Source organism: Oncorhynchus gorbuscha, linkage group LG20 (genome assembly GCF_021184085.1).
Source record: "Oncorhynchus gorbuscha isolate QuinsamMale2020 ecotype Even-year linkage group LG20, OgorEven_v1.0, whole genome shotgun sequence".
NCBI classification, from domain to species: Eukaryota; Metazoa; Chordata; class Actinopteri; order Salmoniformes; family Salmonidae; genus Oncorhynchus; species Oncorhynchus gorbuscha.
Window position 1 is genome coordinate 24,978,003 of NC_060192.1, and position 11,992 is coordinate 24,989,994.

Below are 11,992 nucleotides of genomic sequence, written 5' to 3' on the forward strand. Positions count from 1 at the left end.
GCACTGGGTTTGAAGGTAGGCCTTGAAATACATCCACAGGTACACCTCCAGTTGACTCAAATGATGTCAATTAGCCTATCAGAAGTTTCTAAAGCCATGACATCATTTTCTGGAATTTGCCAAGCTGTTTAAAGGCACAGTCAACTTAGTGTATGTAAACTTCTGACCCACTGGAATTGTGATACATATATTATTTCATTTATAATTCAATCTGTAAACAATTGTTGGAAAAAGTTACTTGTGTCATTCACAAAGTAGATGTCCTAACCGACTTGTCAAAACTATAGTTTGTTAGCAAGACATTTGTGAAGTGTTTGTACACTCCACGTATTATTGTTTGTGCAGATGAACGTGGTACCTTCAGGTGTTTGGAAATTGCTCCCAAGGATGAACAAGACTTGTGGAGAACTACCATTTTTGTCCTGAGGTCTTGGCTGATTTCTTTTGATTTCCCCATGATTTTCCCATGTCAAGCAAAGAGGCACTGAGTTTGAAGTTAGGCCTTGAAATACATCCACAGGTACACCTCCAATTGACTCAAATGATTGAAATACATCCACAGGTACACCTCCAATTGACTCAAATGATGTCAATTAGCCTATCATAAGCTTCTAAAGCCATGACATATTTTTGGGGAATTTGACAAGCTGTTTAAAGGCACAGTCAACTTAGTGTATGTAAACCTCTGACCCACTGGAATTGTGATACAGTGAATTATAAGTGAAATAATCTGTCTGTAAACAATTGTTGGAAAATTACTTGTGTCATGCACAAAGTAGATGTCCTAACTGACTTGCCAAAACTATAGTTTGTTATTTTAACAAGAAAGTTATGGAGTGGTTGAAAAATGAGTTTTAATGACTCCAACCTAAGTGTATGTAAACTTCTGACTTCAACTGTATCTTTATCCACAGGAATAAATATACCTAGAAACCATTTCAAGTCGGCATAGGTTAATATAATATGTTGGCAATGAAGCTGCGGTATCATTGGAATATGTTGTGAGGATATAACAATTTATAACAGAATTGTAATTATTATGTATGTATACAAATGAGTCATTGTAAAGTGTCAACAGGATTAATAATAACCTTTTAAATTCTCACTGGGAAGCTAATTCATGTTCAGGACAAACTTTAAAATGTAACATCATCCTCTCCCTCAGATTGAGCCTGCTCTGTGAACCCTGCCACCCAGGTCATGACACACTGTGATGAAATCCCTGTCCAATCCCAGGTGTGCCCAAACAACATTACCCCCTATACTACCCACCACCCAAAACATTACCCCTGTACTACCTGCCAGCCATTATATTACCCCCTGACCCATCCACCACAAAAAATACCCCCTTTATTACCTACCACCTATAACATTACTCCCTGGACTAACCTCCATCCGTAACATTACCTCTGTACTACCCACCACCCATAGTATTACCCTGTACTACCCACCACCCATAACATTACCCCCTGCACTACCCACCACCCATAACATTACCCCTGTACTACCTACCACCCATAACTGTATCCCCTGGACTAATCTCCACACATAACATTACCCCCTGTACTACCCACCACCCATAACATTACCCCTGTACTATCTACCACCCATAGCATTACCCCTGTACTACCCACCACACATAACATTACCCCTGTACAACCCACCACCCATAACATTACCCCTGTACTACCTACCACCCATAGCATTACCCCTGTACTACCCACCACACATAACATTACCCCTGTACAATCCACCACCCATAACATTACCCCTGTACTACCTACCACCCATAGCATTACCCCTGTACTACCCACCACCCATAACATTACCTCTGTACTACCCACCACCCATAGCATTACCCCTGTACTACCCACCACCCATAACATTACCCCTGTACTACCCACCACCCATAGCATTATCCCCTGGACTAACCTCCACTCATAACATTACCCCACGTACCACCCATCACCCATAACATTACCCCTGTACTACCCACAACCCATAACATTACCCCCTGTACTACTCACCACCCATAACATTACCCCTGTACTACCTACCACCCATAACATTATCCCCTGGACTAACCTCCACCCATAACACTACCCCATGTACCACCCATCACCCATAACATGACCCCCTGTACTACCCACCACCCATAACATTATCCCCTGTATACTACTCACCACATATAACATTACTCACCACCCATAACATTACCCCCTGTACTACCCACCACCCATAGTATTACCCCATGTACAATACACCACCCACAACATTACCCACTGTACTACTTACCAACCATAACATTACCCCCTGTACTATACACCACCCATAACATTACCCCCTGTATTACCCACCACCCATAGCATTACCCCATGTACAATACACCACCCACAACATTACCCACTGTACTACCCACCACCCACAACATTACCCCCTGTACTACCCATCACATTACCCCCTGTACTATACAACACCCACAACAGTACCCCCTGTACAATACACCACCCATAACATTACCCCCTGTACTACCCACCACCAACACCCATCTGCTTCTTCCCCTGCCCACCTACATAACATCTGTGCCTGGACTTCCTGCTTCTCAGCTCCCACACTGAAGATGTCACAGAAGAAAGCCCAACACTCTGGTACAAACAGACCAAAACATACTCACGCATGATCTCACATGCAAACACACACTCTTCACTGCCAATTCTAATATAAGGTATGAGTAAATCATTTATTCTGTAATATCCTTGTTTTTTACTCAAGTGACTCAGATTTAGGCTTCCGTTGTTTCTGCCACTATGTGGAGACATTGAGGTACTGATACTTCAGTCCACACTATGTGTGTATGTGTGTGTGTGTGTGTGGCACAGCTGAGAAAAACGTGTTTGTGTGAAAAAGAACACGATGAAGCGAGAATAACATCAATTTCTCAAAATAATTATTTAAGTAACAGATAACTGAATCATGTCTTAGGTAAGGGATAATTCTACAGTGGAGCATTCAAGTAATGTAAATCATTTGAACATGAATATGTTGAAGGGAGAATAACATCCATTTCTCAGTGGAGCATTCATGTGTCAACCACTTTTTCGATGACTGTGAACTCTTGCACAGCTACAGAAAAAACATTCAAGTTTGGTTGATATGTGACTGCATTGTTGATTTGAACCCGATTGTTGATTTTTGGTTGACATCTGGGTTCAAATTAGACGAAATGACTGTGCATGTTGATGACCTCATGCAAATTCTACCAACTAGCCACATTAATGGAACACGTTGATAAAGTATGTTTAAATGACAAGGAGACCGAGGGCTCTAATTCAGTCTGTATCACTGAAGTGTTACAGTTGCCAGATAGAGATGTAAAGGTCATTTCCTATTGATCCGACATATGCAGCATTTACCATGAATGCAGTCACCTCTAAAGCGGGAACATTGCCTTTAAATTCAGGCTGTAAAGCTGAACTTCCGTGATATGGATTGAATAGGGCCCTTTATTGACTCAACCAATTTACCAACTTTTAAGTTGGTACGCTGTAGGCTATACATTTATTTAAAAGACATTTAAAACCAAAGTTACAGTAATTTGGCAATTTACATTAAGATATGAATCTATAGTAACTGCAGATTTAAAAATACTCCAATGTGGTAGTATATAGAAACAGTGTCCCTTGTATTGTAATAGTGCTCCATGGCTTTTCATTCACTGTAGTGTAAATGCATTTATCTGTCTGTACTGAAAAGCAAACTTGAGAGTGAAATAAAGAGTTTGAAAAAAGGTCAGCAAAGAACCCATTAATAATGGGCCTTAATTAAGCAGAATAGGAGGTAAGGCCACCAGAAGGAACACCATTCATCCAAATGTTGGTTTCAATTATTTTAATTTTTAGTAACATGTCAAAACAACCGTAAATTGTAAAAAAAGAAAAAAACGACATCCTTGATGGAGAGAAAGAGAACAGTATAACATGGGTTGTAATGGTAGCCTTGAATGGATGTTTTTATCAATTTCCTTGGTAACAATGTCCCTCTATATAACTTAGCTAGTCTTCTGTGCAGCAACAGCCTATTGAAATTATGGTGAAGAGGCTCGACACCAACTATGGTGAACACAAGGTGATAGGTTAATCTGTTACTATAACTGTCTGGGAATATTACGGATTGAACTGTCTTAACCTATTGCGATATACCCGTGCACCAGCCATATGCACCCTGTCCCAGTGTGCCATGCGTGTGTCCTTGTGTGTGTGTGTCAGAGGAGTCTGGTAAAGGGAGGGAATAATGTCTGGAATGGAATAAATGGAACCGTATCAAAAACAAGTTTGACTCAGTTCCATTTATTCAATTCCAGCCATTATAATGAGCCTGTCCTCCCATTTAAAGTGACACCAGCCACCACTGGTGTGTGTGCATGTGCATGAGGATGTGTGTCTGGTGACTCACAGAATTATGGAAGAATGCTTTCACAACTAGCTTTTCCCCAGGCAGTTGTTTTAAAGATACATAGTAGTATAGCAGAAATAAGTCTGAGAAATGTTTCTGTCTCATGTCCTTAACAGTTTTCCTCTTCTCATTTCCCTCCCACTCTCCATTTCTGTTCTTGCTCTCTCTCTTTACTCCATCGCTCTCCTCAGAAGGTGTAAGGTCCCACAAAGACAGACAGTCGTAGGGCAGAGCTGGTCTGGTAGCTGATGAGGGGGTTGACAGACACCATCTCCAGATCCAGGGTGTACTCTATTGGACCGGTCACAGCACGGTCCAGGACCAGCACAGCACTGAAGTTGTTCATTAGCTGTGAAAAGATAGAGGGAGGTATAGTGGCATTGTGTGAGTGTGCAGGACTGAATCATCATTTTAACTCAGTATTCTGTCTTCAAAACCAGTCGTTTTTGTTCCCCTACTACTGTAGTCGGCAGTATTAGATGTTCGGTCTTGGTAAGTATTTTTGTGTAATATGCAGACATCTAGACATTCTGTTTTCTTCTTGACATGCATCCAACCCTGACTCACAAGTCAACACTGTGGCCTTTAACTCCAAGTATTACAACACACAGGGATATTCAGTAGTTGGTGTTTCCTCACTCTTAGAAAAAAAGGGTTTCGAAAGGGTTCTTTTGACTGTCACCATAGGAGAACCCTTTTTGGCTCCAGGTAGAACCCCTTTGAGTTCCATGTAGAACCCTCTGTGGAAAGGGTTTTTACCTGGAACCCAAAAGGGTTCTACCTGGAAGCAAAAGGGTTCTTCAAAGAGTTCTCCTATGTGGATAAGAGTGTAGTGTAGTGAATGAAACTGGTATACAGTTAACACATGTAGTGGAGAGAAAATAGTTGATACTCCTAGAGTTGCCTGTATCTCCCACCCACTCACCCGTGTGTAGAATTCCCCATTGTGGTCCCCAGAGCGGATGCGGAAGGTGTTGTAGACTCCAGGGTAGACGCGGGTGGCCTGGATCTGGAAGATGTCTGAGGGGACAGAACGCTCTGAGGTGATGCTCATGTAACGGTGGACGATGGAGAAGGGGAGGTCACGACACTCAGGCCTGATGACCGGGCGAACACAGCGGCTAAAAGACCTCCGATCCTCCCTTACCTCACCTCCCTACCCTAACCATTTTCTTTCTCCCCTCTCTCTCCAGCTCATCCTCATCCCCCTTTGGCTACGTCCCTTCCGTCTTCAAGAGAGCGAGAGTTGCACCCCTTCTGAAAAAACCTACACTCGATCCCTCCGATGTCATTACAGACCAGTATCCCTTCTTTCTTTTTCTCTCAAAACTCTTGAACCCCCTTATCTCTCTGAAAGACAGGGAAGAGGGGTTTAAATAACCTGTCTAGTGCTGTCCAAATGTCATTACTTGGAGGGATTTTCAGACTATATGAGGTTGTGTGATAGTGAGGTTATGTTAGTGAGTCCGAACGTGTGGAGGAGGATGCTACTCACTTGTCAGACAATAGGGCTCTTGCCAGCACATAGGGCTCTCGACAGCGGTTGGAATCGGTGCACTGATAACCCCCATGGATGTTAATACAGGTCTGGCCCTCTCCACACTGGTCTATGTCTGTTTCACACTCATTCACATCTGGAGAGGGGGAAGAGAATGAGAGAGGGAGATGGGGAGAGATGGAGGGCAGAGGAGAGAAAGAAGAACATGGGAGAAAGAGATATCATAACTTCTCACATTTGTCAGTTATAAATAGCGTATTCTAACGATGTTTACCTTGGCAGAGTCTGGTGCCCTGTAGCTGGTACCCCTCTGGACAGGTACAGGAGAACCTCCCTGGATCGTTAACACACTGAAACTGGCACATGTAACTGGAGTAGCTGCACTCGTCTACATCTGCACAGAGAGAAAGATAGTCAGGGAAAGGCACAGATGTAACTGAAGGGCTGGATTTGAATAACCTTCAGCATTCTTTGTTTTTATGTTGGAAACCCTACAGCAATATAGACTGACAGACAGAAAATAGGAGAAAGGAGAAAATCAGGCCCTTTACCATTGCATGAGTGTCCGTCTGGTCCCAGTTCGTAGCCCGGTTCACAGCGACAAAGAAAGGTGCCATATGTGTTGTAACATTTCTGCTCACAGGGGGCGCCCATCTCACACTCATTCACATCTAGAGTTGGATGTTGTAGGGTTAGGGTTATGTTGTAGTAGGGTGAGGGAGAGACCAGCAGGCAGAGAAGAAGAACAAACAGTAACCATCATCAGATATATTGTGAGGTAATGAATTCTAGTTTAGTGTTTGAAGTTTGTATTTCAGCTGAGTTTCTGCCAGCTTTACTCATGTAAAGGGACTTACCCACACATGAATGGTTGTTTCCAGCCAACTGAAACCCAGGCTCACACTCACAGGAGAAAGAGCCAGGTACGTTTACACAGCGATGCTGACAGTACCTGTATCTACACTCATCAATATCTGTGAGGAGAGGATGAAAGAGGGGATGAAAGATTCTGAGGTTGTGTAGGGGAGAAGAGGAGAGGATGAAAGATTCTGAGGTTGTGTAGGGGAGAAGAGGAGAGGATGAAAGATTCTGAGGTTGCGTAGGGGAGAAGAGGAGAGGATGGAAAACAAACAAAGTAAAAAGCCTCAGAGGAATAAAAAAGTGAAACGTGAGGTAGATAATGCTGTCTCACCCAGACACTCAATACCAATTTTACTGTATCCATCTGGACACTGGCAGCTGTAGGTGCCCACAGTGTTAACGCACTGCTGGCTGGGCTGGCAGTCATGAAGATCGAGTACACACTCGTCCATGTCTGAAAAAACACACACACACACACACACACACACACACACACACACACACACACACACACACACACACACACACACACACACACACACACACACACACACACACACACACACACACACACACACACACACACAGTAACCTTTGACTCAGTAGAACAAAGAGGGCAGACGAGGTGTTCATAGTGAATCATTCCACCCTGATCCCTGCTCTTACTCACAGTGCTCCATAAAACAAACCAACACATACACGATCACACTGTCCCTTCTCCCACTTAACACTTATGGCTAGCCTTCCCAGTCTCTGTCCAGGCTTGTGACTCACCCAAACATCCCTCCCCCTGGCCTCGCCCACACAGCCTTCCCCCTTGGCTTTACCCACACAGCCTTCCCCCGTGGCTTTACCCACACAGCCTTCCCCCGTGGCTTTACCCACACAGCCTTCCCCCAGGGCCTCACCTACACAGCCCTCCCATTTGGCCTCACCTACACAGCCTTCCCCCTTGGCTTTACCTACACAGCCTTCCCCCTTGGCTTTACCTACACAGCCTTCCCCCTTGGCTTTACCTACACAGCCCTCCCATTTGGCCTCACCTACACAGCCCTTCCCCCAGGGCCTCACCTACACAGCCCTCCCATTTGGCCTCACCTACACAGCCTTCCCCCTTGGCTTTACCTACACAGCCTTCCCTCAGGGCCTCACCTACACAGCCCTCCCATTTGGCCTCACCTACACAGCTCTTCCCTTGGGCCTTACCTACACAGCCCTCCCCCTTGGCCTCACCTACACAGCCTTCCCCCTGGGCCTCACCTACACAGCCTTCCCCCTGGGCCTCACCTACACAGCCTTCCCCCTGGGCCTCACCTACACAGCCTTCCCCCTGGGCCTCACCTACACAGCCCTCCCCCTGGGCCTCACCTACACAGCCCTCCCCCTGGGCCTCACCTACACAGCCCTCCCCTGGGCCTCACCTACACAGCCCTCTCCTTGGGCCTCACCTACACAGCCCTCCCCCTGGGCCTCACCTACACAGCCCTCTCCTTGGGCCTTACCTACACAGCCTTCCCCCTGGGCCTCACCTACACAGCCCCCCCCTGGGCATCATAGCCTACAGGACAGGGGCTGAAGGCCTCGTTGGACTCCACCGGCAGGATGGCCACTGATTGGCTGGATGGTTCAGGGGCGGTGATGACAGAGGCAGAGCGTGGGAGACACAGGTAACCACCATAATGGTTAAAACACTTCATCTCCCCCTGGCAGGCCTCCACAATGGTCTGACACTTATTGATATCTGAGAGATGAGGTAAGAGAGAAAATGAGTGAAAGGCAAATTAAGGAGATGGAGAGAGCAAGAGATGAGGAGGAATGTGTGAAAGTGCAAACATGTGAGGAGTAAAAAAAACTCAAATGAGGGTTGGTGATGAATAGAACTGACAAAGGAAGCTTATTTACCATGATATTTTGGCTGTGACACCATCAGATCATAAGCACAGTGACATAACTTTCTCACACATCAGTCTCTCTAACATTACAACCAAATTAATCCACCCACCTTTACAATGCTGACTCCCAACATCCCACTCATAACCATCTGTGCACTCCTGAGAGAGAGAGAGAGAGAGGTTGCAGTGTTGACTGTATGCACTAAAGTGCCAGAGCATGCATGCACATTTACAATATTATAAGAGGGACTGACTCAGGTACATGGGGAATGAGCATTGTTATCGAGAGGTGTAAATGTTGCTGGGAGAGAGGCATAAAGTGGCTTTTAGAAGAGACAGAATGAAAAACTGAGCAATGGAAAAGTAATAAGCAGGAAGAGGAGAAGTGAAGACTGACTCATCCTTACCGTGAGGCTGTCACCTTCAGGAGGCGCTTGCGACTTTGTATGGTGGAAGAGGGACAAACTCACACACACGCATAACAACACAAATGTTCTCCGCATGCTACACATAAACACACACAAACAAACAAGAGAGCAGGCAGCAGACAGACAAAAAAATGCTGTTGGAGTCACTCGATCACAATGACACACATACACCGGAGTCAGTAGTACATAAATGTACGGGCAAAGACCAACAACACAGGGAGGGGGAAGCAAAGTGATATTCCAGAATCTGTGAGAAAGACAAGCGAGAGAGAAATTACGTTTGACAATGGCACAAACAGTGATACTTAGTATTTGTATATCATGTGTGCATGTATCCCAGGTCAGACTGTGGATGGGTTGTTTTCCATGTTCAGTTTCTCCCACGTGGTGCCCTGAACACGACAGGATTATGTCTAATAGCCAAGTTTAGGCCCATGCTTTTGATCCTGCGACACCAACGGTCCCACTGGAAGACAGAGTACACTGCCCCATGGTCTCATGCTTGAGTCATGTACTGCACATGTAGAACAATGTGTGCTTCTGGTCAAACGAGCATTTCAAAGAAAATGTGTCACACAATTATAAGGGTTTGAATCGGTATTTCATAACTTGCCACATACCATGAAGTCCTCTGTTTTCACTTCAGTATAAATGAGACTGAACCACCATATCCAGTCAGACACGTGCTGATGTTGGCAAATAACCACATCACCACTCTGAGAGATTAAAGCAATTAGGCTCCAAGAGGGCTGTGGACTCCTTTCCTAAATTCCACACTACCATAGAGACTAATGGTGCCAGAGATATGACCTCAATGGTCTGGGAGGGCACAGGTGCAGGTATACAGACACCACGTGAAGCTATGTATAAATGGATTCAGCTCACAGCTGTGCATAAGCTTTTATTAGTCCATGATACATTTTTTTCCAGAGGTTTTATTATTGTGCAATAATGTAAAACAGACTTGAGCTTAAATATTAATATCCATCCCAAAATCAAATGTGGATATGTGCACCTGTTTGTTGTGGCCATTCTTGGCCCTAAAGCCTGGCCAGTGCCAAGATTAACAGATGAGCCTTCTCTTTCAGGAGGGTTTAAATTGGTTGACAGATCCCTTTCCTGTAGTCAATGAGCAAAAGCGCCATCTAGTGTCCTCGTGGATGGAACGTTATTAATATTTGTCATCATTTCAAAATTCATAAAGAATCTTTTTTTTTTTTTTTTTAACTGTCACAAATCTGCTGTTTCTATGTCAAACAGTTTTGTTATATTTCAGTCTTCTGTGATGTATATAAAGTCTAATATTGGGATGCAAACTCTAAATGTTATACATTTCAACATGGTACAGGTATCTTATTTTTGTAAGCCCATAACCATATGCGTGAGGTGTACACTTTTGTTTCAAAGTAGATTTGTTTTAAGACTACCAAGAATCCCTCCGTGTGATGCTGATTTAGCCCACTGCAGTAACAGGTTTTTAAGAATAGCTTATATTTAGCAATTGATCAATCATTTCAATAAAACTTGCACTGCAGAACTACACAGTACATTTTCTCCTCAAAGCCAAAAATAAAATGGCAGAAAACAACATAGGATCTTTCTTTGATCACCCTGTTGAAGGGAACTTTCCTGCAATGCAGAACATGTTTAACTTGTAGTGTATTTGAGGTTTAAATAGGCTTCTGAAGATTGTAATTTCCACTTCGAAATGGCAGACTTGATTTACAAAAATGTATCAACCCTTGCAAAAGTGTCCATTAATTATAATTCACATAATAATGTACATCTCCTGTTGCTGCATGATTATTTTCCTGCTGTATCAAACTGGCTCAAATTAAGATCCTATATTTGTACTACAGCAGGTTCAAGGGAAGAATGAAGGAAGAATGACGTTACAACCTCCAGTACTGTCTTTCTATGGAATGTATTGCAGATTTGTTTTTACATTCTACATTCATAAATACAATAACATTTTAAAAATCTAATATTACTCACTGATCAGTCTTCCTCTAGTCCACAGTTCTGTTCACTTGTATCATGTTGTAAGTCCTTGACACCCTTTCACAGTTTATGCTAACAGAAAATCTTTGTCAAGATGCAGGGCTATAGTACAGCTTCGTGGGCTGTCTCTTCCTCACTTTCTCTCTCCTCTTTTTTTTTTTACAGGTCCTGTCTTTTAGGTGTCTGTCCTACAACTAGAGGAGTGGATTGCAGCAGTATGAAAGTGTGTATGTGAAGCAGTATGAAAGTGTGTATGTGTAGCAGTGTGAAAGTGTGTATGTGAAGCAGTGTGAAAGTGTGTATGTGAAGCAGTGTGAAAGTGTGTATGTGAAGCAGTGTGAAAGTGTGTATGTGAAGCAGTGTGAAAGTGTGTATGTGAAGCAGTGTGAAAGTGTGTATGTGAAGCAGTGTGAAAGTGTGTATGTGAAGCAGTGTGAAAGTGTGTTTGTGAAGCAGTGTGAAAGTGTGTTTGTGAAACAAAGTGTTTGGGGAGAAAAAAAAAGGGGCTGGGCAAGAGAAAGGAAAGGCGGAAGGACATCCCATTCTTACCCCCTGAGCCACATCCTTGCTGCACAGCCCTGAGCATTATCCTCCTTCAGCCTCTTGTTTTGCCATGTCCTCTGTCTATTCCTCTCTCTATCTGGGATTCAAATTCCTGGTCTGCAGCCCAAATTCAACATCCATTAATCAACCATGCAGGGACAATAGTGGCATAAAAAAAACAACCCTGCACTCTAGAGGAAAGGACGTACCTGTATTCAATCAAACCTAGGCCTTAACTTATCACTCTTCCTCCACTCCCTCTCTACCTCCGAGTGCCATCCATCCCTGCCCTCCCCCTGCTCCCTCTACCTCCGAGT

General features: G+C 44.0%; 1 protein-coding gene across 2 annotated transcripts; it reads right to left on the bottom strand.

Moving 5' to 3' along the window:
* Positions 1 to 3,873: 3,873 nt before the first annotated feature.
* On the bottom strand, positions 3,874 to 11,965 carry LOC124007405 (EGF-containing fibulin-like extracellular matrix protein 2). Of its 2 annotated transcripts, XM_046317928.1 has the most exons (12): positions 11,682 to 11,965; positions 9,111 to 9,378; positions 8,814 to 8,862; positions 8,362 to 8,552; positions 7,991 to 8,012; positions 7,143 to 7,265; positions 6,808 to 6,924; positions 6,502 to 6,621; positions 6,225 to 6,344; positions 5,948 to 6,086; positions 5,378 to 5,573; positions 3,874 to 4,801 (listed from the first exon to the last, which is right to left on the bottom strand). In XM_046317928.1, the coding sequence occupies exons 1-12, from the start codon at positions 11,693 to 11,695 to the stop codon at positions 4,640 to 4,642; spliced, it is 1,521 nt and encodes a 506-aa protein (XP_046173884.1). In that variant the 5' UTR covers positions 11,696 to 11,965; the 3' UTR covers positions 3,874 to 4,639. The 2 variants fall into 2 exon arrangements, with proteins under 2 accessions (XP_046173884.1, XP_046173883.1); XM_046317927.1 differs by lacking the exons at positions 7,991 to 8,012; positions 8,362 to 8,552.
* Positions 11,966 to 11,992: the final 27 nt, after the last annotated feature.